The sequence below is a fragment of the Electrophorus electricus genome, chromosome 10 (genome assembly GCF_013358815.1).
Source record: "Electrophorus electricus isolate fEleEle1 chromosome 10, fEleEle1.pri, whole genome shotgun sequence".
NCBI lineage: Eukaryota > Metazoa > Chordata > Actinopteri > Gymnotiformes > Gymnotidae > Electrophorus > Electrophorus electricus.
The window spans coordinates 19,377,935-19,405,815 of NC_049544.1; the positions used below are offsets into that span (position 1 = coordinate 19,377,935).

Genomic DNA, 27,881 nt, shown 5'->3' on the forward strand with positions numbered 1-27,881 from the left:
CATGAATCAAAAGGTGTATAAATACTATTCTGGGTTAAAATCCAGTCCAGGCAAGAATAAAAATGATTGTCCTCCATACCCTGATCCAAAACGTAGATGATTCTTAATCATGTTTGTTGTCTGGTGTTGTCTGTACAGTCAAATAGCCTGAATTATATTTTAGTGTACAACAGGAACAAGTAGAATTCACTGGATCTGTGCATGAAAGTACATGTTACAGAGAGATATCTGAGGAAACTTGAAGTTGTTGGGATGGTTTCCACTTGTTGCTGCACCTCCCTCCATCTGACCTTATGTAAGGCTGATTCCTCAGACCTACACACACAAAACAATATGTGCCAATGTAGAAAAAGTCAAGCTAAGCTTCTGATAGATTAATTTCAAGTTGCCAAATGCTGTATAGAACAATAAATTAAAAAGGTGAATATTGTATACTGTATACCTTCAATGAGAAAGAGCAAGAAATCAGAGAAAAAAAATCTATGAAGGACTCAAGTCACTGAAGCCAAATTCAGAGAACAAATGTGAAGAACGCTTCCCTGAACGAGCAGTGAAAGGAACAGCTTTCAAGGCTGAGAGAGAGAGCATGATGGGGAATGAGAGAGAATGTAAATTGTTCAGGATTTTAGATATATGAGACATACAGTCTTGACAAGAACAAACAGGAAATAGAAAACTTGAGAGCACAATAAATGATGCAAATCGTTCTTTCTCTGGGCTTTTTAGAGTATCGCCTTAAGCATGCACACATCGGCGGATTTTTCAAACTTTTTTTTACCTAACAGTCAATGAAAGGTAAGGAAAAATATTGTGCGGTACAAAACGATTTGTTTGTATCACTGGTGCTGTATCGTAATTATGGGTACTGGCTTAGTGTGTTATTTGCTGCTAGTTGCCCTTTGACCCTTGACCCTATGCAGACCTGTAATGATGTCCTCAATGGCACCGTCTTTGCCCTCGCGCACCAGAGGAGAAACCTGCCGGCGCTTCAGCTCCGCGATCAAATCCACCTGTGGTAGCGGCCACAATGCAGGCACCTGCAGATGCAGCGGGACACACACATGAAATGTGAAAGGTATGTGTGTGTGTGTGGGTGTTTGCATGTGCACGCATGAGCACAAATGCTATGGACATGTTTCTGAGAACACTTCTGTTTCAAGAAGTTAGAACCTTTTTTCTCCTAATCCTGAAACATCTACATTTCTTGCTTTTTAAGCCCCTCCCCATAGATTTAGGCCCATCCTACTCTCTCAACCTTTTTTGGCCTATTCCAGGCTGGGTCGGAGATGGCCGGGTCCATGAACTCATCAGCACCAATGAAATGATCTCTCTTTCTCTGTTCATTCTCTTGTTCAGCCAACTAGAGAGAGATAAGAGGGTAGCTAGTTTCAATGCAAGCTAGCAAATCCAACAAATTGTCACACAATCAGAGAAACACAACTTGTGTTTTTAGTAAATAAGATTATTACTAGTATTTTCTCTTAAAAACTCAACAGTTTGTTTGTACATACTGGTGCATGGTAAGTAGAGGCAGCTTAAGAACTTTAAAGAACATAGTGTGGTCTGATACTGGCTGGTGCTTTAACAAGGTAATATGACATAGTAGTATTTTGTCTGCTTAGAACATGCTAAAAGAGAGTTACCTTATAGGCTTTAATGAACCTAATGAATATTGGGAAAAACATAGCAGGGGGTGTGGTTTTTGGATCATCCCCAAAGTACTCCACCACAGATTCATACACCTCCTAACAAGACAGACAGACAGGTCAGCTCTTTGCCATATGCGTACCAGGAAATATTTGTGGCCACTTGTGTGGTGTCCTGGTGATTCATCATGTTCAAGTGTCTGATCATTGAAAAAGTTCATATAGACAAACTGACTAGTGATTAATGGGGTAGAAGGTGGCTGAGGAATTGCTTGTGGTGACAGATGGACCACAGTCTGCAGTTGTACACTTATAAAATACACCTAGAAAACAGGAGTACTTAATAATGTGGCCAGTGACTGTAGAGGCAGATTAGCTGTTTCTGATACAGTGGCCTGTGAGTGTAGGTGCAAGGCATGGGGTTCTAATCAAGTGAATAGAAAATGTGCCTATATGGTATTGATATGTGCAATGTTTATAGAATGTGCTGTACAGTACATGTTAATGTATTCCATATCTGTATACATGCACTCTACATATAACTCTGAATGGTAATAACAGGGAATAAGTGCACTTAGTTATTTTTTTTTGCCTTTGGGTGGTTAAGAAAAGTATAAGCAGGAGGGAAAGTTATATAATATACAGTACTGTAACTACTTTGTAAATAACAGTGGTGGTGTAATATAATATTACCACCAAAGTAATACAAGACTACTTAATTTGATGTAGAAATTCTATGATAAGGAAAAAAGTGTCATTTTGTTTATTTACAACTGATATGTTTATTGCCTTGCATTTAACTGCTCTCTTTAGAGAAATGTTGTCAAGAATTAAGCTATTTTAAAATGATTTGGAGGAGAAATTAGGGTTGCCTATAAAATAACTTTTTTTTGGGGGGGGGGGGGGGGATGGTAATGTAAGTATTTCAGATCAGTTAATACCTGGGCAGATCAGTTCATACCTGGGCAGTTTTTGCATCTTTAACCACAGACTTCATGAGACTGCTGTTATTGGACAAGAAATCTCTTAGGATAGGACTGTCTTTCTGTTCCTCAAACTCCTTCTGGGTCACATCCATTCCTTTCTCCAGTGCCTGTACATCTAATAAGATGCTTTCCAGGGACACTGTAATGGGGACAGATGTATCTGCATGACTGAGGGTACACACTGTGATGTAATGTTACACGTGCATGTTAAATGTGTAATTTTACTCAGATGTAACTGGTAGAGCACAAACAATTATTTTCCTCTCTCAGTGGTAAAGACAGGTGTTCAATGAAAGGTTAGAGCTAAGGTTATTTATATGCTTTTGGCTGGGCATGTGTCTGTATACTTATATTTCTATATTTAAAGGGACGAGAGCATGATTGATTGAGGACCAAATATCACCAAATGTAGTAAAGTCTAGAAATTCCAAATTATTCCAAAATATTAATTTTAATAGTGCTTATTTTGCAATATGTTTAAAATTAACAATCCTTGTTTGTGTGTGTTTGTGTGTGTGTGTGTGTTCAATTTCTTCACATTCAATTTCTTTTCTTGGTAAGGACTTTGTAAATGTCTCACGATGACAGGAATGTCTGATAATGCAGGGACCTTTGCACCTTTACAGAAATTGAAACTTTCATTTGAAAAGCTATAAGAGACGAAAGATTTCTTTTTGATTGGCCAAGTTGAGGAATGAATGCAGGCATAGAAATACTGCAGTAATATATAATACAGAAATACATTGACACCCTAGTGCATTTACTACAAAACCTGTGTTTACGTGTGCATGTGTTTGTACTTACCTAGTGCTGCTTTGTCCATAAATTGTAGCTCAGTGTGAAAGGTGTGCAGGTGAGGGTATTTCTCCTGTATAATGCTCACCAGGAAGTGTAGAAGTGTCAGTTTGCGATCCGTAGACTTCATATCCAGTAGCTAATAGATGAAAGGGACCAGTGGAACAGCTTATGTTGAAAACTATAAACCACAGTATGGAAAGACCACCATCACAGGTATTTTCTGGAGTTTTCCCAAAATACCCACAACCCTCCAAGGCTTGTGGGTGCTTGTAAGAATGTGCGGAGGTGTTAAAGTGCCCTGAAAATCCCACTAAGATGCTTGGACGTTTGTTTTAGTGCTTGGATGTAGTCAATCCCAGGACAGCAAAAAGACTTTTGCTGGCAGCTATAGCAGAGAAGATATTGCCAAATATAATTTATAAAAAAAAAACAAAACAGTTTTTCTGTGTTTTCCCAAGTTAGATGTGTCACCAACTAATGAGAGTTTTCCATCAGAAAATTAACTATTTCAAGGGCTGAGGTAGGGATGAGTACAATGGGTTCCATGAATATTAAAAAGATAATTTAGAAGAAAACATTTGTAAACCTATATTTTTCAGATCTCATCCTGATTTGGTGTGTGTGTCTGTGTGTACCTTATGCACTTTGAGAGAATACATCACCTACTGTACAACAGAGAAATTTGCCCTGAATGTAGAATTACAGGTTGTTTAGCTTGGAAGGTTGTGTCATCCCCTTGAGCATAACCAATGAAATATCAGAATCGTGAAATGGCACCGCCCTTGAGCACAACCACTGAGATCATAGCATGAAAAAGCAGCACAGGAATTCAAATATTTAGCATGAGGTTCAGCTATTTATTGTATTAAGTTATTGTGAAGTGCAGAAGCACAGTATGACTGTGTTGTAGGAAATTTCAGTTTTTAAAACAAGCTTCTAGCATTGTTTTGCAGAGCTGTCTAGAACATACCAATTACGTTAACAGCAGCCTTGCATGCCTCTTACCAGTATAAGTTACTGGCCTTATAATTAGCCTGGAAGGTGCTCGTCTGTTCAGTCTGAGTATATTACCTGTTATATTAGCCTTGAAGGCATGTAACTAGGATAAGTATTGAGGTCAGGACACTGTGCAGGCCAGTGAAGTTCTTCCACACCAAACTCACTCATCCATGAGTTTTATAGACCTTGCCTTGTGCACTGGTGCGCAGTCATGTTGGAACTGGATAGGGGCCATCCCCAAACTGTTATCACAAAGTTGGGAGCATGAAATTGTCCAAAATCTCTTGGTATACTGAAGCATTAATAGTTCCTTTCACTGGAACTAAGGGGCTGAACTCAACTCCTGTAAAACAACCCCACACCGTAATCCCCCCTCCATCACACTTTACACTTGGTACAATGCGGTCAGACAAGTACTGTTCTCCTGGCAACCACCAAACCCAGACTCTTCCATTTGATTGCCAGATGGAGAAGCGTGATTCGCCACTCCAGAGAACACAGCTCCACTGCTCTAGAATCCAGTGGCGACGTGCTTCACAACCACTGCATCCGACACTTTGCATTGCGCTTGGTGATGTAAGGCTTAGATGCAGCTGCTTGGCAATGGAAACCCATTCCATGAAGCTCTCTACACACTGTTCTTGAGCTAATCTGAAGGCCACTTGAAGTGAGGTCTGTAGCGATTGACTGCAGAAAGTTGGCAACCTCTGTGCACTATGTGCCTCAGCATCCACTGACCTGCTCTGTCATTTTACATGGCCTACCACTTCGTGGCTGAGTTGCTGTAATTTCCAGTCACTTACACTTTATTATAATACTACTGACAGTTGACTGGAATATTTAGTAGCGAGGAAATTTCATGACTGGACTTGTTGGCAAAGGTGGAATCCTATCACAATACCATACTGAAATTCACTGAGCTCCTGAGAGTGAGCCATTCTTTCACAAATGTTTGCAGAAGCAGTCTGCCTAGGTGCTTGTTTTTATACACCTGTGGCCATGGAAGTGATTGAAACACCTGAATTCAATGATTTGGATGGGTGAGTGAATACTTTTGGCAATATAGTGTATATTGCTATCAGACTTTGAAGGTCGTGCCTTTCAGCAGTTAAGGCAGCTAAAAATTGCCAAAGAAGCTGCCACATAAAATAGTCATTGATCTTCTCACTGGTGAGGAAAGTATCAATCTTTCCTATATGCATTTGAAGACGGTACATTTACAGCAGCCTTAAAGGCATATAACTGCCTATAATGCCAAAGAGGCTACAAAATAAAACCTAATAGACTAAGAGATGGTGATCTTTATAATCAGCTTTTGAGGCTAATACCTTGAACATCAGCCTTGGGGGCATGTAATTTGTGCAATGTGCAATTGTCATTATAGCTTTTATCAGCCTGGGAAGTGCTAGTGTTCTGTAAGCCTACAAGGACTAAGCTTTCTACCTCAGCCTTAATCTAATTACATGCCTTAAGTGTTGATTTAAAAGGCAATATTCTCAAAGACTGTTAAAATAGACTAGCACCTCACAGGCTGATTAGAAGGCTAGTAACTTATATTGGCCCTGCAAGGCTGCTGATAATGTAACTGTCCTGTTCTGTTCAGCTCTGCACAAATATTCGAGCAGCTTTTTCTTAACGGAAAAAAAAAAAAATGTATACAGCTTTTTGTCTCTAAATGGGGGGGGGGGGGGGGGGTGTACAACACAAGGGTACTTTACTGCTAGACTTATATTCCAAACATATGTAAAGGTTTTTTTTCTGTAATATAGCTAATATCTAATATGCAGCAACACTTACTGAACCCCATTCTAAACATTTGAATTCCAGAACTGCTTTGTCAAGCTCACTGGTTGTGCTCGAGGACGGTGCAGTTTCATGATTCTATTATTTCATTGGCTGTGCTCAAGGGAATAGCATTAGGCCTTCCAAGCTGAGGAGCCTGAAGTGTACATTCAGGGCAAATTCCTCCCTTGTGCTGACCTACATGAAGGACCTATATAACAGTGTTATAAGAGTGTTAGTCAAGCTTCTCTGAGCCTTGGAGAACATTCCAGAAGCTCCTTCTTACCAGGTCAAGGCTCTGGAGCCGAAAGCCATACGCTGCTCCCTGCTTCCCGCTGTTCATGTAGTTGCCAAAAGCTAGAATAATCTAGACAAATCATAATATTTTTGGTGATCTTCCTTTAATTCAGAGCAAAATAATCAAAAAACAAGATAAATAAAACATTGTTATGAAGGATGTGTGTTTTATATCTGCATGGGAGCACCTCTAGAATCTTCTTCAGTTTGTTGGAGGATTTAATAGACATTGAGGCAGCAATGATGGTGTTCAGTTGCTGCAAAAGCAAAAAAGAAGGAAGAACAGTGGGAATGGCACTAATTGAACCTCTGCTTCCAAACAAATTATCTGAACAATGCAAAATAGATGATAAGCTGCTGTTAGTCTCAATAATTTGCATTTACATCACTGTGTTTATGTGGAGATAAGCAGTGTAATTATGAGCCTGCCCGAGTAATTCAGTGCTTTATGATAAACGCATTGCCTGATACACCTATTACCTAATTCTGAATGTTTCATTACTCATTATTTTGTTGATTTTGTGGCAGTGTTTTCAATTACAAGTTTGGCCTGACACATGTTTGAGTGTTTTATTGTTCTGCACAAATCATGTTGATGCAGAGCTAGCTGGCTCCATCAAAGCTGCTTTTTCAATCTGCAATTTCAACTGTGCTATTACAGATTATGGTTAATGGTGCCCCTAATATACTATATAACATTTCTCATTAAGGGCACACAGCTATGCACAGAGCACCTGTATATGTTTAAGTACATTTGACCATGGAATATTTGCCTAACACCTCTACCATGAGATCCGTCAATCCAGCCATCAGTGTGTGGATGGACTGTTGAAATGTGCCCAACTCACTGGCTGCAGGTGCTGGACGCTTTCGCTGAAGTTGCCCAGGAAGGTGAGCGTGCTCAGGCGGCAGGTGATACGCGGGATTTTTCCAAAGCGCACCATGAACCTGTCTTCCTCTGACAGCTCCAGCAGGGACCGCCCCTCACGCTCATAGTTCTGGATTAATTTTAACTCGTAATCCGACGGGATGAAACGCTCCAGCAGCTCCAAAAAATCCAGGCTTAATGCATTGAGGTTATAACTGCAGAGAGAAAGAGAAAGAGAGAATGTTAGTGATGATGTTGATGGAGCGGTAGAACAAAGGAATGGGAAATGAAAGGAAGGGGCAGTGGTGACTATTTGTCTCCAGTATTATATAGTTAACATAGCAGGTTGCACATGTCCGTGTATGTTACATGATACTGCAGCTGTATGCATCTGCACATACTTTTCAATGGCAGTGCAGATCTGGTTGGCATCCATGCCTCCCTTGTGCAGAGTGATGGCGAGGTTTTTGGCCCTGTTGGGCTCCAGTAGAGAGACTCTGTTGGAAGCTTTCTTAGACACTTTCATCTTCAGAGTGCAAACGTCAGCAGGGGCTGACTGAGCTCTTGTCTTAAACAACTCCTCAAATTGACCCATATCCAATTCCTGGAGGAAGAGAAGCATGCATGAGATAGGCACATGACAACAGGATGTTCTAGCAATATCTTTTCTGTTAACCAGTGTTAATGGAAAAGTTCAGAAGTAAGGACGGTAGTATGGTTTTATCTTGCCACTATTGTCATTGGCTTTCTCATCAGGGATCTGGACTCAAACATTTGTAAAGCTGCTTTGTGCCAACACATGTTGTAAGAAGCACTATATAAATAAACTGGACTTCCACATGAGTAAGATGATCTCATTTAACAAAACGTTACATGGAAACGCTTTCCCACCACAACCACTTTCTTACCCTTAAAATATTTTCATCGTCCAGTTCGGTAAAGACAGTTCTGGCCACCTGTTCTTGTTTTAATGCTTGCCAGTTAAACAATGGCATGCGATACTTTGTCTTGATTGGCTTCCTACCACGTATACCTAACTCGCACGCAACACACACATATGCACATTACACATGCACATTACACATGAAGACAAATAAACAGGGTTTCAATCACCAAGAACTGCAGATAGTAATCTACCCTGGAGAAAAGGCTACCATGTACCATGTAGTGCTGTTGGTGGAAGACCATTGCCAGGAGGGGGAGGAGGAGGAGGGGGTGGAGGGGCGGGGCCTGGCAGTGGGGGCGGGGCTGGAGGTGGGGGCTGAGACTGTGCAGCAGATGTGGCTGGTAGACTATCTACTTCCATAATCTCATTTATATCTGAAAACATGAAATGAAACACCCATTCAGTTCATTTCTGTTTAGATATATGACTAGAATACTAGCAATATGTTATTACTAGAATAATATTAAAAGACTATCTACAACCAGCATCAGTTTTTACAGTGTACTTAGACTTTGTAACAAATTCACACTTACAAAATTACCATTTTATAAATGCTCTCTCACCTGTGCGAGGTAGTTGTGACTTCTCTGTTTTGGCTGGTATGACGTTGAGGTCCACAGAGCCAGACTCGGATCTCTCCATCCGCATGAGGCCCTGGTCCACCAGTGTCTGGACCTTCTGCTCCAGCAAGGTCAGCACTCTGACCGAGTGCTCCCGCTCATGCTCTTTCTGCCGCTCTGTTTCCCTACCCATCTCGTGCTCACACTCTCTTTGCTGCAGGGCCAAAACCTGCTCATGTGACTCCCTCAGGCTCTTCTGTGTACACACACACACACACACACACACACACACACACACACACAAAAGAACACATGAGATGAATACGTTTTTGCTTGATGATGTGTTTATGCTCAGAGCCATCAGGTCCACCACTGTTTATTTATTTGTGTGTTTATTTTGAATCTGAGTGTGTGTATATTTGGGAACATTTGTATATGGTTTGTGTGTGGGGGGTTGTTTTTGTGTGTTCTTTGTACCTTCAGCAGTTCCACTTCCTTGGTGGTCTCTATGAGCTGTTTCTCAAGTTCAGATACTTTTACCATTGCTTCATTCTCACACTCCTCCAACCTGCTACCAAACTACAATGTAAACACACACACATACACACACACAGTAAAGTATGTTTCAGTAATATAATTTTGTGCTGTATGCATGTATTTATGTATGTATATATGTGTATCTGTATGTGTGTACATGTGTGCTGTGTTGCTGTAGATCTAAGTGATCCAGTAAGGTGATTTTGGTTTCTGCATCCTCCAGCAAGGCTCCAACATCAAACACATTATCAAGATATGCCTGGACCTGCACCTGTAGCCTCTCACTCTCACTCAGCTTTAACTTCTGTTCTCACACACACACACACACACACACACACACACACACACACACACACACACACACACACACACACACACACACACACACACACACAGAGACAGAGTTATGGTTATCTACTGTAAGTGTAATTTATATAGATAACTCAAATCAAAGGGTTTTTTGTTTCTCTATTTGTGTGTGAATGTGGCTTACCTCCAGGTAATCATCCAGTCCAAGCTGTGTGAACTCATACTGCAGATAAACCCTGAAGTTCATATTCTCTACGGAATGCACCACAATATTGATGAACTGCATGCATGCCACCTAGTGGGAAGAATACAGCACTTCAGGTTAATCAAACAGACAAATGTACCCCTTTAGCCAATGTTTCACTCTATTTTAATTGTTTTATATCCTTGTTTTCAATCTTCTATGTCAACATTACATTTGATTTATTTAACATTTTCCAGCATAACACATTTTCCCCCTTATTAACCAGGCTGAGTATATAACATTATTAATACAAATAAGATAATGAATGAGTTCTTCACGATCCTAAAAACCCTTCAGGAGCAACACTACTCAAGTGTTTAAAATTGGCATCTTACCATGAAGTCGATGTTGTCTCCATTCCGAAAATAGTCCATCAGCTTCTCAAAGCGTGCCTTCTCACCACTGACCTACACTCAAAAGGGGTGGGGGGAGATGACTTTGATTTACACCTCAGACCACGGTTGCCTTGTGTGTGAGTGCCCATGTTACCATAGTCAGACTGCAGCCACAATGGGGCTTCCTGCCACAATATATCTCCTTATACGCCACAGACATGAGACCGAGCCAGAGTACCGGAGTGTAGTTAGCAGGCTGCTCTTCATGCACACACACACACACACACACACACACACACACACACACACACACACACACACACACACACACACACACACGTATGCTGAACATGCTTTGTGGCAGACTCCACAAAGAGGAGGTTGGCAGGTTATGGATACGGCCTTTTCCCTATCAAAGATATGAGCACACACATGAGGGCAGTATAAGCTATATTGCTGTGTTTTGTCATGTACAGAGAGATGCACACTCATGCATAGTGAACTCTAGGCAGGGGATTCCATTTGTGGTTTGCTTTCTTATATTAACATGACAGAGTGGTCAACTAGGGGTGCAGGAGATTTCCTGGCTCTCTGTGTGCACGTTTGTGTGTGTGTGTGTGTGTGTGTGTGTGTGTGTGTGTGTGTGTGTGTGTGTGTGTGTGTGTGTGTGTTCATGACTGGACTCCTGAATAATGCAGTAATCAGTTCGTCACTGTGTGTCCAAACAATACCCAAATTCTGTCACCACCACACGACACCTGAAACCCTGACATGCGCACACACACACACACACACACACACACACACACACACACACACACACACACACACAACTCAAACCTGACTCAAGCTAAAGCAGCATGCCAACACCCACATACACAAACGCTCTTCTAATTAATTTCTTTCACTGCTGAACAGTGGTGCCTCAGTGGTGGTGATCACAAAGTGATCACGAACATCTGATATCATGAACATCTGATAGGCCACATACAAGCGACTGAGCGGCTAGAGCTCCCCTCCTACTTTGTAACCTGTCATGCTTCTGGATCTCAGAGGAAGCCTGTCAGACCTCACCCACCCAGTTTGGTAGCCACTGTCCGCTAGTGGTGCATCAGCTCGTTGAGTGTAGACAGTGAAACATGAGCTTAGCACCCTGGCTGGAGTGGGTGTCTGTGTAACTCATGGCTCATGGTCATCAAAACCTGAATGTTAAATAGATTCAAATTCACTTTTTAAAGCTCTGGGTCTATTGTTCTTTGACCATAGACTCACCAGCCTCCTTGTTAGACATAGCTGCTTATTACAATCACCTCATTGGAGTAGTCAGGAACTTAAGCCCATATTTTCCAATACATCATTTGTTTTAGTCATCCTCACCTTTTTCACTGATGCTCAGATTATAGCCACAACAATGCTCTTAGTCAGATATTATTTGTTTGCACTCACACCCATGTCAGTGTCACTTATAATAATAACAGCAATGGTTCTATGATCAGAAACTGGCCAGAGATAAAAGTAGAAGGTGGCTGACTGTATAGCAACAGATGGACTGCAGTATGTAACTGTACCCCTGTACACGTAAGACAGGGAGACCAAATAAAGTGACTAGTGAATGTAAGTACAGGCTAGGTATTTTCAACAAAGTGGATGTAAAAGAAGTTCAGATTCCACTGCATTAACCACAGTTGAATGATGGACATTATGCATTCAGCCACTGAGGTAAACGAACACCAATTTACCAGCTGTTAAAGGATGCTTTACATATGTGGGCTCAAACCAGAAGCAGAATACAACACAACACAGACCCACTCTGTTGGTCGGGATAAGGAAATGACATCTCCCAAAGCTGTTTTTCCACAGCCTTAACAGCATTTAACCTAGTGCTTAGCACACAGGACTCACAATCTCCAAGGTCTCCAAAGAACCGTAGCCCAGATGACATTTTGGACACTAGCATCCTGGTCTAATCTGTGTTTTCTTTGCCCTAAATGCCTCATCCGGGCAAATGCTGTATCAGGGTCATCAAAGCCTTTAATCTGCTTTTGATGTATGCGAGAGACAGAGACTAAGGTTTTGCTTGGGGGCTAAAGTCACCTTGAGGCATTGGGGGGTGGGTTCAGAGTGTGTGCAAGAATGTACATATGTTTCCTATTTTCATGGCAAGCTGCTCTTTTGTTCTGGTTGTTCCCAACGTAGTTTTCAGGACGGGTTAAAAGAGAGGCAAGTATGTTAATGCTACACATCCTAATGTACAGCTGGTGAGACAGCATGTATGGGGGGGGTGAGGGCATTCCATGAGGCTTGTTTGGGAGGTAATAGGATAAAATAGAAGAGAACAGAAGAAATGTATTGGAAGGAAGAGAAAAATTACTTTACCCACCTCTTTGAAGTTGTTGAAAGCTGAGAGAATGATGTTGTGACCCCCTTTCACCAAACACACGGCAGCTAACAATTCCAATACTAAAGCTTTAGTTCTGCAACACACACACACACACACACACACACACACACACAAATCAAAAATACACATCAAACATACAAAGCAAATATCATACAGATGAATTACTCACACATCATTGTGGCATACATATATCACACACATCAACATACGTTTTGGATTTAAGGTAAAAGCAGCGAAGTGACCCAGTACTATGGCTATAGTCCAAGAGTCCAAATGCATTAAATGGTCTTCACACAAACTAAATTTACCCACACACACACTCTTACCTGGAACTCCTGTTGTTGAGACTTAGAGTGATCTCATTCACGCAGCGTGGATGGCCCATCACCTGATTAAACCCAGACTGAAAGATGGAATGAGAATGAAAAGATGAGAATGACAAACTGAGACAAGGCAATATTCAGAACCATAGCTGCACACAACCAACTAGAAAAAGAACGGAAAAGAATAATATGAGAATAATGTGTGGGTGGGTGGTTGTGTATTACGGATGGGAAGAGAGGCCAGTGTTTATATTTGTATCTGTGGTTGAGGCAGCAAAATTATTTGTATTTGTATTCAAATAAAAGTAGAAGGAGGTATAAGAATTAGGGGCTGTACCCAGGGTTGGATGAATTGTGAGGGGGTGTGTTTGGGGTGTTTTTTTCCCAAATTACACATATATTACATACATAGTGACGTGACATGTTTTCTAATGTATTCTAATGTGTCTAATGTTTTCTGATGACGTGTTGCTAATTTACTGTCAGGTAGGTGTGGTGATTTCATATGAATGTGCAAAGCTGAATGAACAATAAATTGTAAAAACATTATCTATAGCATTAAAATACATAGGTATGGAGTATGATAATTAAGATGCTTATTTGTAAACTTAGTGATTGTAAGTGGGAGTATTTCCCCATAACAGTAGCAGGAGTGTCCTTTCTGGGACACTGTAGCTTTCTCTTATTTCCCTTAATTGGTGATACCTAGGTTAGTAGTTTAGTCCTCTCTGCATTTCAACCTGTTGGTTGGGCAAAGAAGGGTGTAAACAAAGTGGGGGGGAGGGGGTTCTTAAGGGTAAACAAGGGGATTGCCAATTTCATGAATGTTTGTATCTGTTTTCAGTTACGTAGCAGTTTGAGCTCCCTCACATCTGAGTAGACTCTCATGCTCAGAAGGCAGGTTTGGGGTCATTACTGCTGATTGAAATGAGTTGTAGTATAACTTTGGTGTAAAACTGCATTTGTTTTATAGGTAGTCATTGTGCCTTTGTTTGTCTTGTAAATTTGTGTGGTGACCCTTCCTGATACATCTTACTGAGAACTGGATGAAGCTGCCCTTCCTGTGAACTCACTTCTTGTGAGCTTGTAACTCTGCTGAGAGGGTATAAATGAATGTCTCTGTTTTAAACTGATTAATAAAAGTTATTTATTTGTTTCATTTCATATTTTCAGATTCAAGCCCTCTGCTGTTTTGTCTTGGGGTTTTAATTTTTTCCCATTTGTACATATGTCCTACATTCCATATGGGCATGGTAACGATCCTGTTTTTGATTACAGCTCTTTAGGATTTAGTGTTAATATAAATGTGTTAATATAAATGTTCTGCAAGAACGTAAGGCAACTTAAGTAGTAGACAACAGAGATAACAATGGAGCTAACAATATCTTGCCGTTTGCAAAAAGCACAGTAGTTTAATAGGCTATTTCAATCCTTGTCAAATGTAGATGCAATTCGGAGCAATCACCTGAAAAGTAGACCTACTTCTAAACTGCCAACAATGGAAGCTTAGTTACAGGGCTAACAGGCGAACGCCAGCCTAATCTCCTACTGGTCCAACAAGCTCCTCTGTGTCTGTGATTTCAGAAACAGTGTCATGACATCTTTGTTAAACCACAAGCTGTTTTATTCTTCTTGAAAACAAATAACTTTAAAAATATTTGTATGGAATAAATATTCATAAAAACCCACTATCTGTGCTTTGCCAAATATTGTATTCAGATTTGGCCCCACCCCTATTTTCTGTGTGTGTGTGTGTGTGTGTGTGTGTGTGTGTGTGTGTGTGTGTGTGTGTGTGTGTGTAAAACCTGATAGTTCATGATGGCCCGTATGCATAAAATGCACAGGTGGAGATGATCCTTTTGACTGAGCAGGCATGAGTTCCTCTGGGCCTTCCTGTGGTGGAAAGAAGTCAAACTTTGAACAGACATAGAGGCATTTACCTACACAGAACTAGTACTGATATGCTACGTGGTCAGGGAGGAAAGGTGGATGGGTGGGATGAAGGGTGGATGCCCTGGGTGGATGCCTTAGTAAATGCCTGGGTGCCTGGGAAATATAAAGTAGACTTCATATGAAAACGAGTCAATTAAAAGACTGTATGGAAGAATGTAGGTGCAACTGTATGCTCAAAGTGAACCTGCATCATTTTTGCAATCCTAGAAGGAGAAAGATGTTAATACGATAGGACATATGAACCTAAAAAAACATCTGCACAGTAACCCAAGAATTTACCTCTGAATGCAGCAGAGAAACCCACAACACAGTTCTATCACAGAATCTGTGTGCACATTACAAGCATACATCGACTGTCATTTTCTGGTGCAGGAATGTAGACTGGCCTGAATGTGGCCTGACAGCCATTTAAGCAGTGTGTGTGTGTGTGTGTGTGTGTGTGTGTGTGTGTGTGTGTGTGTGTGTATATATGTGTGTGTGTGTATGTATGTATGTGTGTGTTTGTCCCACCACACTTAAAACTCCCACAGGCAAGCATCAGGCTGTTGTCTCTGACATAACAGTCTATCAGAAAGTGTCTGCAGTGTAAGAAATGTGTAGGAGGGTTGCATGTGTGGGGGAGTTGTGTGTATTGACACTGTATAAATGAATGGTTTCCTGACAATCCTCTTCTTGTTGTACTGTTAGTGGTTTTAGACTAGAGGGCTAGAACACACACACACACACACACACACACACACACACACACACACACACACACTGATACACACACATGTCCTTTTTATATTTGCAGCTTTAGAGAGTGGTGAAAGTGACTGACCGTCCGGTGAATGAATGGTTGTTACGTGAGGAATTATGGGTAGGAGAGTTTGTAGCACTGCTGGTCAGATCATCCAGTGATTTATTTTCAAAGCTGCCATTGTCAGTGTTGTCCATGTCATACCTGCAAATACACACATGCAATGGGAACTTGATTTGAGATTATTATGGATTTTTACATTCTAAAAACATTACATATTAATTATAGTTCAGTGTCTGTGGCTTGAGATGGAATTTACATACGAGACAACCCGCTGAGCAAAAGACAGGTAGTCGACCAGAGTGTCCAACCCCTTATTCTTCTCATTTAGAAACTCCTGAGCCCAGCTAGAAAGGAACAAAGAGACCAGAAGAGGCTCAAGCATGGGACATTATGTGTAAGTATTGGTTGGCAGTGTCATTTCAGACATTTCTGAAACTGTTCCTTTCAGCACCCTTGAGCAATACGAATGAGACGAATGAGAATGAGATTACCAACACCTGTACTTGACCTTTCCTCTGCTAAGGCCTTGAACACATTGAACATCATATTCACTCACAGTACACTACATTCCAGCATTTCAAACACTGAGATAGATATGGTCAGGTTATCAGGTAATAATTCATTTAACAACAGTGCATCAAATTATTCAGAAGAGACCTTGGAAGCTTGAAATTCTATTTAGCCTAACATAGTAGATTTGTTTAAACTCCTAGATGGGATTTTTTAGGTGTAACAGAACATAAGATACATAAAAATAAAACTACTCAGCAAAAATGGCACAAAATTCCTGAGTCTCGTTAGTGTAGTAACAAATATGGGATTTTGCTAGTCCTTGTTCAACATTCTGTGGATGGAAAATCTGTTAGATCTCTAAGACAGTGGTTATATTCCAAAACACAGTTTACTCAGTCATGGTTATGTTTTTCACTATTACAGGTTAAATGCAAATCAGTCAAAAAGGTTTTTAGTTTCACTCCTACTAAAATTGAGAATCTAAAGTCCTCTATGAAGTAATTAGTCCCTGTTTACTTCTATTCTGACGTCCTGGCAGATGGGACTCGTTCAAGACTGATTTACCAGTCATGGCTGGAGGTCCGTTACCATGGTTCCTCAGTAGGTGGAGAGCTGCTCAGAGTTCAATGGCAGGCCTTTTTACTAACAGTGTCTTTCTTGTGGGCATATTGCATAGGAGACCACGCCTACACTGGAGGTCTGGGCTGGATTCTGATTAGCTGCAGTAAACGCGACCTCATTGCTTAAGGTACTGTCTTCCCTGAAGTCCTTGTGTGTACATTTTCTCTTACCCGATGTAGTTGGTCCTTAAGGATATTTCCAGCTCTCTCAAGACTTGTGTGATCTCTGGGACACGCCTCTTAAACTGACACACAAATAAGATTGACAAACATAAATGACACATCACGCTAAAGATATTGTCCCATTCACACTCTCTCTCTCTCTCTCTCTCTCTCTCTCTCTCTCTCTCTCCACCTCTCTCTCTCACCTTCCTTCCTCCCTGTTGTAAGAAGCTTTTGAGTTTCTGCAGGTATGCTGATGGGGGATTCTTCACCTGAAAGCGCTCCTGAGGAGAGAGTGCACACACGCGCACACACACACACACACACACACACACACACACACACACAGAAGGTTCCTCAAATTGATTGTACTGTGAATGCAGAGAGCGTGGGGGAGTCTGGAAGGTTGGGCAGGTATAGAATACAACACTCCAATTATTGAAACATAACACATTCACTGTTATCTGGGACAGACCAGTCTCTCTCTCTCTCTCTCTCTCTCTCTCTCTCTCTCTCATGGTATAAACACTCTAATGTTGATGCAGGCAGAAATGAAAAAAGGACTTGAATCCTATTCTTGACTTGAAACAGAGATAGTCAGGTTTAACATCTCTTTTCCATTAAAAGTCATGGAACATCTAATTTTAAAATGCTAATAAATCTCAGTGTTTTGGTTAAAGACTGCTATTTATGTTACAGGTCTTCTTATCTCAAACCACTATTGATAAGTATGGAGAATGCAAGTGAATACTGCTATATGGTACACAGTAGTGGTAAGGGTGAAGAAAAATAGCCCTTGAAAAGACTACAACTGACCATCATTAATGCTGAACTGAACAGAAGACATACACACATACAAGCAATGTACATGTGTGGTTGTATGTGTGTTTACCTGGTCACAGATCAACTCCCATTTCTTCTCATTGTCATACTGGCAGAGTAGTTTCACTTTATCAGGAGGAAGATTCATGGAGTTCTGTATACATGCATGAACACAGAAAGAGAGAATAATTACATTTTTCATCACAACTTTCCATTACAGCAGAAAGGGGAACCCATTATCCAAGATCAAGAATTGGAGTGGTATAACTGTTCCTGAGTCAGTTTCACCTGCCAGTTTTTTTTTTTACTCAGACCATTCTAGATAGGAGGAAGACCCTAGATCAGTAATATTGATGTAGGACATTTTTTTTTCATGAGTATGTTACCAGCCCAAACTGGAATGCAGTAATTCTGCATTTAGGGGGCTCAGATGTCAATATGATACTCAGTATGTGCTTGCGTGCATGTGTTTTCAGTATTTTCAGGAACACTTACTGCCACTGGGCATTCTACAAACCAGTATAGTCTACTGTGTAGTGAGTGCACGTGTGTAATTCCTCGAACACAAAACACAGGCTCTTTATACATTATTTAGCATGTCGTCATAACAACAGGTTTTTTTTGCAAACAGAGACAATCATCAGGTTTGAAAGGGTGTTCCTGGAGTTTATACACATACACTGGATCTAAGATACTAAAATTTATAGACACACTCTTTCCAAAGAACACATGCTAAGAATAAAGATTATGTATAATGCCACCATACACTGGATGTTCTGCAAAATACACAACAACAACAAATATGTACACGTATACAAACATACATACTCACATTTCCCAGTTTATTAGACTCTTTGTGTCCACATTATTAGGTACACCAATCTTATACCAATTGGACACCTGCTTTTTGCAGGTGTCCAATTCCAGACTGAGGCCCATCTGTTGCCATGAGCAGTTTGTCATCCTCTGATCTCATCACTATTGGGATTCTGACCACACACACACACTTCTGGCTGTTATTTTTGTCATTTGGATAGTGAGCCATTCTCAGCACAGCATGGAGCCACTCAGCGTGGTGGTAGGGTAGTGACTATTGTAAAGGGAGGAGGTCCTAAGATGTTCTGGATTTGTCACATGTTTTTACATATGTCGCTGCTGAGGAGAAAGTGGGGTGACACCCAAAAACCTCCAGCCAGCTGTAGTCCTGTGGTCAGGTACTGTCCACTGATAAAGATGGAGGGTGGCTAACACTAATGTTCTCAGCTACAGATGGGCCTGTAGTCTAAAACTATACACCACTGAGGTGTTTCTAATAAATAAATACTTCTAATAAAATGGATGATGGATGTATGTACATGCATACATTATTTACATTATAGCACTCACAAAATCCAAGACCCGACTAGGCCACAAACATAAGCTGGCAGGTCCAAAGAACAAGACCAACCCACACCATCTTGAAAAAAAGGTCTAAATGTTTGAGAAAGTGGTTTTGAAACCCAAATCAGTATTGGCCATAATATTACCATGGATGACTTGAGTTCAGTTTCTCAACACAAAGTTTAAGACAAGTCGAATGGACTTACTTTTTGTTCAGTGGGTGTGTTCCTGCATTATAGCGTCTGTGTGAATATTTAGTGAGTTTCAGTCACTGGATTGATGGGTACAGTAAAATTTGATTGAAGTATCTGCCTAAAAACTGTCAGTGTTTTTCCCCACATCCGAAGATCTGCTACCATATTTATGAAAATAAAGTTGTGATGTCAAGTGTGTTAAATTAATCTTGTAACAAAAGAGGACCTTCCATGTTTTCTTTTACCTTAACTCACAACATAATCATCCTTAAACAGTTTGATATGTAGGAGATCTGATTTACTATAAGGGTTGACATCAAATCTTCAACCAGACAATAAAACAAGTTTTCTTTTTCTGACTGAGTATTTGGGCTGAAGAATTGCACTCGCTTTTGTGATCAGAAATTCTTGAGATTTTTGGTGATTCTGTTCACAGCTGTCTGTGTGCAACAAGACCACATGCTTCAAGGAGATGAACGACTGATTAACTGTAACACAGTTCCCTATCTCTGACTATCCATCCACTGAGCCGCCAGGCTTGCTTTCCAGAAGATTCCGAGAAGGCCTATTCTAACGTGAGCTAACTGGTGAGCCCTATGTGCTGTGAAGAGAACAAAGTATGCATCAAAGGCTCCAAGTTAAATAGGGCTTACCTTGCTCCCAGTGCCCCTACTTCAACTCATTAGCTAATGAAAAAGCCCTTATTGGGGTTAAAAAGGGTGTATTACTGCAAGGGAAACCCTAAATGGGGACTTTCAGGAGCCGGGCTGAAAAACACTGGCTGGGAAACTAGAGGCCTCACCTTGACCTGGGGCTCTCACCTTGTCTTTGGGCCCTCACCTCAGCCAACACTGAGTGTTGACCATTCCCTTCACCTTGCCTCTTTTTTTGTGTGTTAGCACCCAGTCGCTCTGCAGAGGTTCCATTCATCATCATTCATTATTAGCGAGCAGACTTGGGTGCTGGTGTGCTGGGACAGACCCCTGCACACACTATGCTCAGTGGTGATTACTGAAGTTGCAGTGATAGCTGTTAATAGGATTTTAAAATGGTACGTTTGTGGAAAGTGGATGGATGAAGTCTGTTTGTGGAAAGTGGATGGATCTGTAGCAGGTCAGCTCCATGACATTCACATTGTCAGTGGTAACACCACCAACTGGTCCTTCAGCATTATAACATTATAAAAACAATGTTAATGACTGAATGCCAAAGATGAAGTTCAGGCAACCTCTGAAACTGCCATCAGTTTCTGACTGTTTCTCTAATTGCAGAGTTGTAATCAATGGCAATCTAGTGTATGCAGTGTTTGACTGTTCTAACACTCTTCCTGTTACTCTTTCTTTGTCATTTTCTTATTGCTGTTCTCTGCCACTAATATTCGGCAGCAAGATATGCTCCTTTTATATGGTAACCCTTTAAGCCCCCCCCCCCCCACACTTTTATTCCCCTGAGTATGGTTTCATTAGCATACTGCTGTGGCCTATATTGAAGATCAGGTCTGTGGGAAGAGAGCTACTGATCTGCAGAAATATACCCTTAGGGCAAAACTAAAACACAAACACACAAAAACTTTATATATTTGTCCCTCTCTATCTGACTGTCTTCTCCTCATCCATGCTGAATTAAAGACACGCTGCACAGCATACACTTTGCCACATTTTATCCATGTACAGTATGCTTTTAAAAAAAAATGTATGCTCTAATCTCTAATACCTAGTAATAGTTCTGTTCCTCTTTCATAGTGGGAAATGAGGATAGGCAGCAGGAGACACGGTCTCAAGGACAAACATCTTCTACACCATATTGTCTCAGCCTGATTCTCTCCCACACTCCCTCTCTGTTTTTTTTGGTGGGGGTGTGAGTTGTTCTGCAACACCAATGTACATCATATCTTGTAATGAAAGAATAACAAAGTAATATACTGGGAGTGTTCAAGGTTCTGACCGGTTGCTTGTTCACAGAATTAACTCATTAAATGCAACCCGGTGGCTTTAAAGAACTTAGGAATGTGGCGCTGCTGTTTCACTGTCTTCATCTTTGCCAAGAATGAAACAATGTGAATATTATAGCATGTTCTGGATGGCATGATGTGTCTTAATCATATCCAAACTGTACGGTAGGATATTGTTAATGTTGACTTATAAATGAGATTTTGTGTATTGTGTGTGAGAGAGAGGGAACAAGAGAGAGGGGGACTATGCTTGCTGGATCATTTAGGATCATGATCATGGATCATTCTCTGTTGTGTAATCAATGATAGATTTCCATAAATAATGATTGATTAGTACACACAGATCAGAGTTGCAGAGGTGAGGACTTCACACACAGAAAGCAAGACAGAGGAAAAAAGAAAGAAGATAGTTGGGAGTCAACACTGAAATACCATCTTAGCAAACATTTGATCAGATTTAACAGTTTGTAATTCCAAACTGGGACCATGAATCTTTATTAGCTGAATAGGTACAGTAACCAATCTTAAATAACACAACAAAACAGATAAATTATCTAGCAATCCTTTATTGATTTTGATCACATCACTCTTACCACATCACTATTTTACACTAGCTCCCTGTAAAATTTTGTATTGATTATAAAATACTAAATTACCTACAAAGCACTGAATGGTCTTGCCCCACAGTACCTCAGAGAACTCTTAGTGCATTACGAGCCACCACGAATGCTTAAATTAAAAGGTGCAGGCTCTTTAGTAGTACCAAGAATAAGAAAATCTACTGCAGGGGGCAGAGCCTTTTCCTATAAATCTCCCACACTATAGAATATCCTTCCTGTAAATGTTTGAGATTCAGACACAGTCTCAATATTTAAGGCTAGGCTGAAAACCTATCTGTCCAGTAAAGCATTTTATTAACTACTTCCCATCTTAGGTAAAGGTGTAGATCTGGGAGTCCATGGGCATTGAGAGTTATGGTAAACTGGAATGTTATGATGCTGTCACTTCACCTTTCTCAGTTAACTCAAGTTTGTTGACTGAAAGCGGCAGAGTGCTGATGTTCCAGGGTGCCCTCGTGCTTGTGGTTCCTTTGGGTTCTATCCTTTTAGCTGCACAGCCATAGCTAGATCTGCCGGAGTCCATCATTGCACATTATAGTTCCCTAATTTACACACCCTCATACCAGGACATGCCTATTCTAGTCTCTCTTTCTGCTGAGGTACACCTACCCCTGATGTCGAGATGTTACTGAACCTCAACCCGTCTGAGATGCCTGATGTCCAATGCTGTATCCCATCACACCACCACCCTAGCCAACTACTTCTCTTTTGCCCTTAATTGACATTCTCTTATGGGATGTCAATGTTACTGAGCCTCTACTCATCTCAGCTGCCATGGCTACTCCCACCTCCCCTGATGTTCTTCCTGTAGCCCACCACACCGCCACCCTAGCCAACTACTTCTCCATTACCCAGTGCTTCCATGTTTGGCTCCATTAACTAATTGGGGTCGTTTGGATAATGAAGAGCCTGTCTAAGATTGCCCATAGCCCCTCTGCATGGCAAGATTAATAAGACCACCAATCTTTAATGAGCTCCCGTTGATTTTTAAATACAGGCATGCATGTCTAAGCACAATACTTATGCACAGATGCACATACCTGGATGCTGTAGCTCTAAGACACACATGCAAACTCTGTATGCTCCTTTGGGTGTGAATTTGTGTTTGAACATGAATGTGTGTGTGTATTTATTACTTCACTGTCACAGCTTAGAATACATATCGGTTTCATCTCACTCTTTGCGCTATGAGACATGGGAAGTCACCTGTTGGAACCTCTGGCATCCTGCCACCAGGGTTCATGTGGCAAAGAAAGCACTTCACCATAATCTGATATGATTCACTTTGGGATATGAGGCAGTACAGATCACATACTCCAAAACAGGGATTCACCACACATGCTATATACTGTCCACAGTTCTGACTCTGATATTCCAAAATTATACAACAGCCAACAGTTATCTTAGTATATCTACCAATATTTTGTGGATAAAAAAAAAAATCGATTCTCTCTTATGGAATTTTACTTAAGGGGGTTCTGAAAGGTATACATTTGACTTGTTAACTTACTCCTTAGAATTTTAGTACACTTTACAAACACAATTGGGTGAAAAACATGGTCTACACACTCACACATGAAGATCCAGTGACTGACATCTTCTTTAACAGTAATGTGCCATGCAAATACAATGCGACAACACTGACCTGTGACCAACCATGGAGACTGGGTTAGCAGTAATGTTAACTAATGTTAGTAATGTTCCGCTTCAGAGCAGAAGCGACTCTGCCCATCATAAGAGTGCGTGTATAGCTAAGACTGGCTATTTAGATATTATCTACTGCAGTAGCCATATTAGTACACTGAGTGAGGATGTATATACCGACTTGTTTGTAGACACTGAGAAAGGATGGACACAGAGTCATATGGAGACACTGAGTGAATATGGACATACAAAGTCATATGGAGACACTGAGCTCAGGGGTTAAGGCACTTGACTAGTAATTGGAAAGTTGTCAGTGAGCAAGGCCCTTAACCCTCAATTGCTCAAGTTGATCAGCAAAATGAGAAATTTTGTAATTATATCCTTGAAAAGTCTTTAAAAGCAATCACTTCTGATTAAACCAAAACCAAAAGAAAAAAGTATTTTACTGCAATAAGAAATTATTAATTCACAGGTATTCATTTTTATTCGTCATGTAACAATTATTTTGAGCCCTGAATTACTCTAATACCAGAGTGCTCATCAGGGGTTGAGCATTTATATCAAAGAGCTCCAGAACAGATCTTATGAGCACATCCATCTGAATCAGATTTGGTCTGTGATAGCAATATAGTGAGTAAAAATATTATGAGCCAAGCAGAGTATACAGTCTGCATGATTTACACACCATGCCTAGCTGTGGGACAGGCTGAATGGATTAGTAGAAAATACCCTGCAAAGACAGAATCTAAAGCCCCATACTTTCAGCAGCTAACTGAGGTTTACCATCTGGAACCACACAAAGGTGACAATATGATGTTAGCAATATTTACACCAGTAACAAGCCAACCAGTCAGCAATAGCAACAGCTGAAAGCCATTCACAACAGCTGTTATGAAATATTCAACACAAAACCTAATAGTCTATTTGCTTTGCTGTAAACTTAGCTATCCTTAGCATGCCACTAAATGACGTTTCAGACATGGGCACACACATTCACACCAACATGCTCACACATCTACATGCTGCGCTGTTTCCAGACTGCAGCAGTTCATCTTTTATTGAGAGTGATGCCACGGCATATCTGTAGTAATGAGCGTAGCTTCTTTATGCTATTCCATTATTCCATGTGTGGTTGGGTTTTTTTTATTTATTTTTTTGCCAGATCACGGCACTTTTGACATAACAGATCTGGTGCATTCTGATGCTGACAGAAGTGATGATTTCAGGAGGGGAGCCAGTGCAGTGGTCATTAAAGGGGGCAGAGCATATGTTCATATTTACAGTATACTCCCAGAAGAAAGTGTTTATGTGTGACAGAGAGAGAGAGTGAGAGAGAACTAGAGAGAAAGAGAGCGCTAGAGTAGGAAAGTAGAGGCATGTTATTATGCTGATTTGTATGTGAAGGATTTGTACCTGAGAAGCTCTTTTTAAAAAAATAACTAATGTCTCAGAGACCCCTGCCCATTTGTGCATTTACGACAGAGAGACCTCTACTTAGAGTGCATGTATCAGAGAGACCTCCCCTTATCATGTATTTATCACAAAGATACCTCCCCATAGCATGTATTTACCAGAGACCTACCCTTAGTGTGCATTTACCACCGTAACAATATTTCAACAACTGTAGCTAGTTGCTCCTTACTCCCTGCCTAGAAATAATATATAGTTTGTCTCTCTCACAGTAATCCTGCCATTTCAGGATACCAAAGTAACTGGACTAATAAACTTACAAACTTCTTGTGATGGTTGTATCGTTCATACTTTGCAGTAGTTGTCTAAATGAAGACCTGTAGACGTTACCAGATGGGAATCCTCCCTGGAAATGTAGACATCTCCAGTTACAGGCATAAACATTTCTTTGGTCTTCATGTTGAGAGAGTGACAAGAGACTTCACGTGTAAATGCCGCATCTGGCATCCTGGATTCTAGAGTTGGCTGTAAAATTTTTGATAGCTCTCCTGTGCATACACTAATAAGAAACAACACAGCTGTCCAAGAAACAATCAAAGAGCCAGTTATCCAATTACCCTGGATTCCCTGAAATGGAAAGATTGTGTATTAAATTACCTTTATTTCCTACACAGTCCATTCAATGTGCATCTAATTATCCTCAAACTATATGCATATAATTATCCTCTAACTATCCTCAAACTGATTATCAGTACTTTAACCTTATAGTGTATACCAAGAGCATACAAATCACAAGAGAGTAGGAGATGATAATTAGAGTACTTGCAAATGACCTCACTGGTATGTGAATAAAGATAATGATGTACAATGTGCATCACAGTGAGGGAGGGACATACTAAAGGAGATCTACTGATCATCAATCATGTTTAGTGAATCTGACTTCCTCAGTCTGGTTCTTTGACGCACACATGCACTCTCTCTCTCTCTCTCTCTCTCTCTCTCTCTCTCTCTCTCTCTCTCTCTCTCTCTCTCTCTCTCTCTCTCTCTCTCTCTCTCTCTCTCTCTCTCTCTCTCTCTCTCTCTCTCTCTCTCTCTCTCTCTCTCTCTCTCTCTCTCACCAATCCTAAGTCTAAAATGGTCCCTTAACTTTTTTTCTTCCCATTCTTATAGGAAAACAGATCCAGAGACTTCCCTTTTGTTTACTGGGAGCGGGGTGAGGCTTAGGTGTATGCACAGCAGTATTAAGTCAACAAAATACCTCAGAATAATTGTATACAACACTGCATGTGTGTACATTTGTGGCCAAAGGTTTTGAAACTGACACAAATTTTGGTTTTCATAAGGTTTACTGCCTCAGTTTTTTTGTCAGATGTTTATATAGTATAGTTAAGTACAATTATAAGCATTTCATAGGTTTTGTAACATTTTATTGACAAATACATCCAGTTTAAGCAAAGATTTAATATTTACAGTGTTGAACGTTCGTTTAAGACTTCTGCAATTCGCTTTGGCATGCTGGATATCAGCTTCTGGGCAAATTCTTGACTGATGGCAACCCATTCTTGCCTGATCAGTGCTTGGAGTTGATCACAGTTTCTGTGTTTTTGTTTGTCTGCCCTCTTTTTGAGGATTGACCATGGATTCTCAATGGGATTGAGATCTTGGGAGTTTCCTGGCCATGGACCCAAAATTTCAATGTTTTGTTCCCCGAGCCACTTAGTTATCACTTTTGCCTTGTGACATGGTGCTTCCTCATGCTGGAAAAAGTACTGTTCATCACCAAATTGCTCCTGGATTGTTGGGAGAGTTGCTCTTGGAGGATGTTTTGATACCATTCCTTATTCATGGCAGTGTTCTTAGGCAAGATTTTGCGCAAACCCGCTCCCAAGCACTGGCCAGGCAAACTGGATGTATTTTTCAATAAAAGGTTTAAAAAAAAAAAAAATTAAAAATTAAAAAAATATTAAAAACCTTGAAATGCTTATAATTGTACTTCACTATACCATATAAACATCCAACAAAAGGATCTTAAAAAAAAAAAGGCAGTAAACTTTGTGAAAACCAAAATTTGTCAGTCTCACAACTATTGGCCATGACCTTACATAAGACAGAGAGAGACAAACAGAGAGTAGGAGACTGCAGCAAAATGTTCAAGCATCACTCATTGTTGCATATGCATGAAGTGCACCACTCTGTTCTGATGATCAGCATATGTGTGAGCGAGAGAGAGAGAGAGAGAAAGAAAACCTTACACACCCACATGACATGCATGCATCTGTACATGCTTACTTACTTACTTACTTACACACACACACACACACACACACACACACACACACACACACACACACACACACACACACACACACACACACACACACACACACACAACTGGTAAGGATTAGAGATCTGTCATGGTGACCAAAGTTCAAAACAAGGCTTGAGTTCTGATACTGAAATGAAGACAGACATATAAAAGACAAAATCCTCAGTGTGCTAGCTGGAGTAATTGGTACATGGCACGTTTTGGGAATTTATATAGAGATTTCTTTTGTATTTGTTTGTTGCATTTTTATAGTCATTTGATGTATAAAAATAGTACACAAGTCTGTCCACTACTCACCAGAACAAGGCCGAATCGCTCCTCTAGCTCTTCCTCTGGGGGTAAGGGCAGTTTAGGGCCAGGGGGATGTTTCTGGACCCCAGGGAGAAGGAAACTTTGGGGCCCTGTCACATCTCGTCCAGGGGACATGTTCATACCACCCGCTGCATTCCCCAT

The 27,881-nt window shown here is 40.7% G+C and overlaps 1 protein-coding gene across 1 annotated transcript; it reads right to left on the minus strand.

Moving 5' to 3' along the window:
- Nucleotides 1-214: 214 nt before the first annotated feature.
- Nucleotides 215-27,881, minus strand: fmnl1b (formin-like 1b). Its single transcript, XM_035530827.1, has 26 exons — nt 27,726-27,881; nt 17,974-18,057; nt 17,288-17,365; nt 17,091-17,164; nt 16,047-16,130; nt 15,805-15,927; nt 14,837-14,945; nt 13,035-13,111; nt 12,688-12,781; nt 10,308-10,379; nt 9,913-10,023; nt 9,577-9,723; nt 9,360-9,461; nt 8,886-9,138; nt 8,562-8,696; nt 8,285-8,409; nt 7,778-7,980; nt 7,357-7,591; nt 6,697-6,765; nt 6,498-6,578; nt 3,437-3,566; nt 2,608-2,771; nt 1,644-1,745; nt 1,256-1,360; nt 923-1,037; nt 215-315 (listed from the first exon to the last, which is right to left on the minus strand). Exons 1-26 carry the CDS (start codon nt 27,879-27,881, stop codon nt 215-217), a joined length of 3,129 nt encoding a protein of 1,042 aa, XP_035386720.1.

Excerpts from the sequence above, each read along its gene's own strand:
- fmnl1b (XM_035530827.1), bottom strand. The coding sequence starts at position 27,881 with ATGGGGAATGCAGCGGGTGGTATGAACATGTCCCCTGGACGAGATGTG. Across the intron at positions 18,058-27,725 it reads AGCGATTCGGCCTTGTTCTG|AACTCCATGAATCTTCCTCC; the intron begins GTGAGTAGTGGA and ends GCATGTATACAG. Across the intron at positions 15,928-16,046 it reads TTTGCTCAGCGGGTTGTCTC|GTATGACATGGACAACACTG; the intron begins GTATGTAAATTC and ends GTGTATTTGCAG.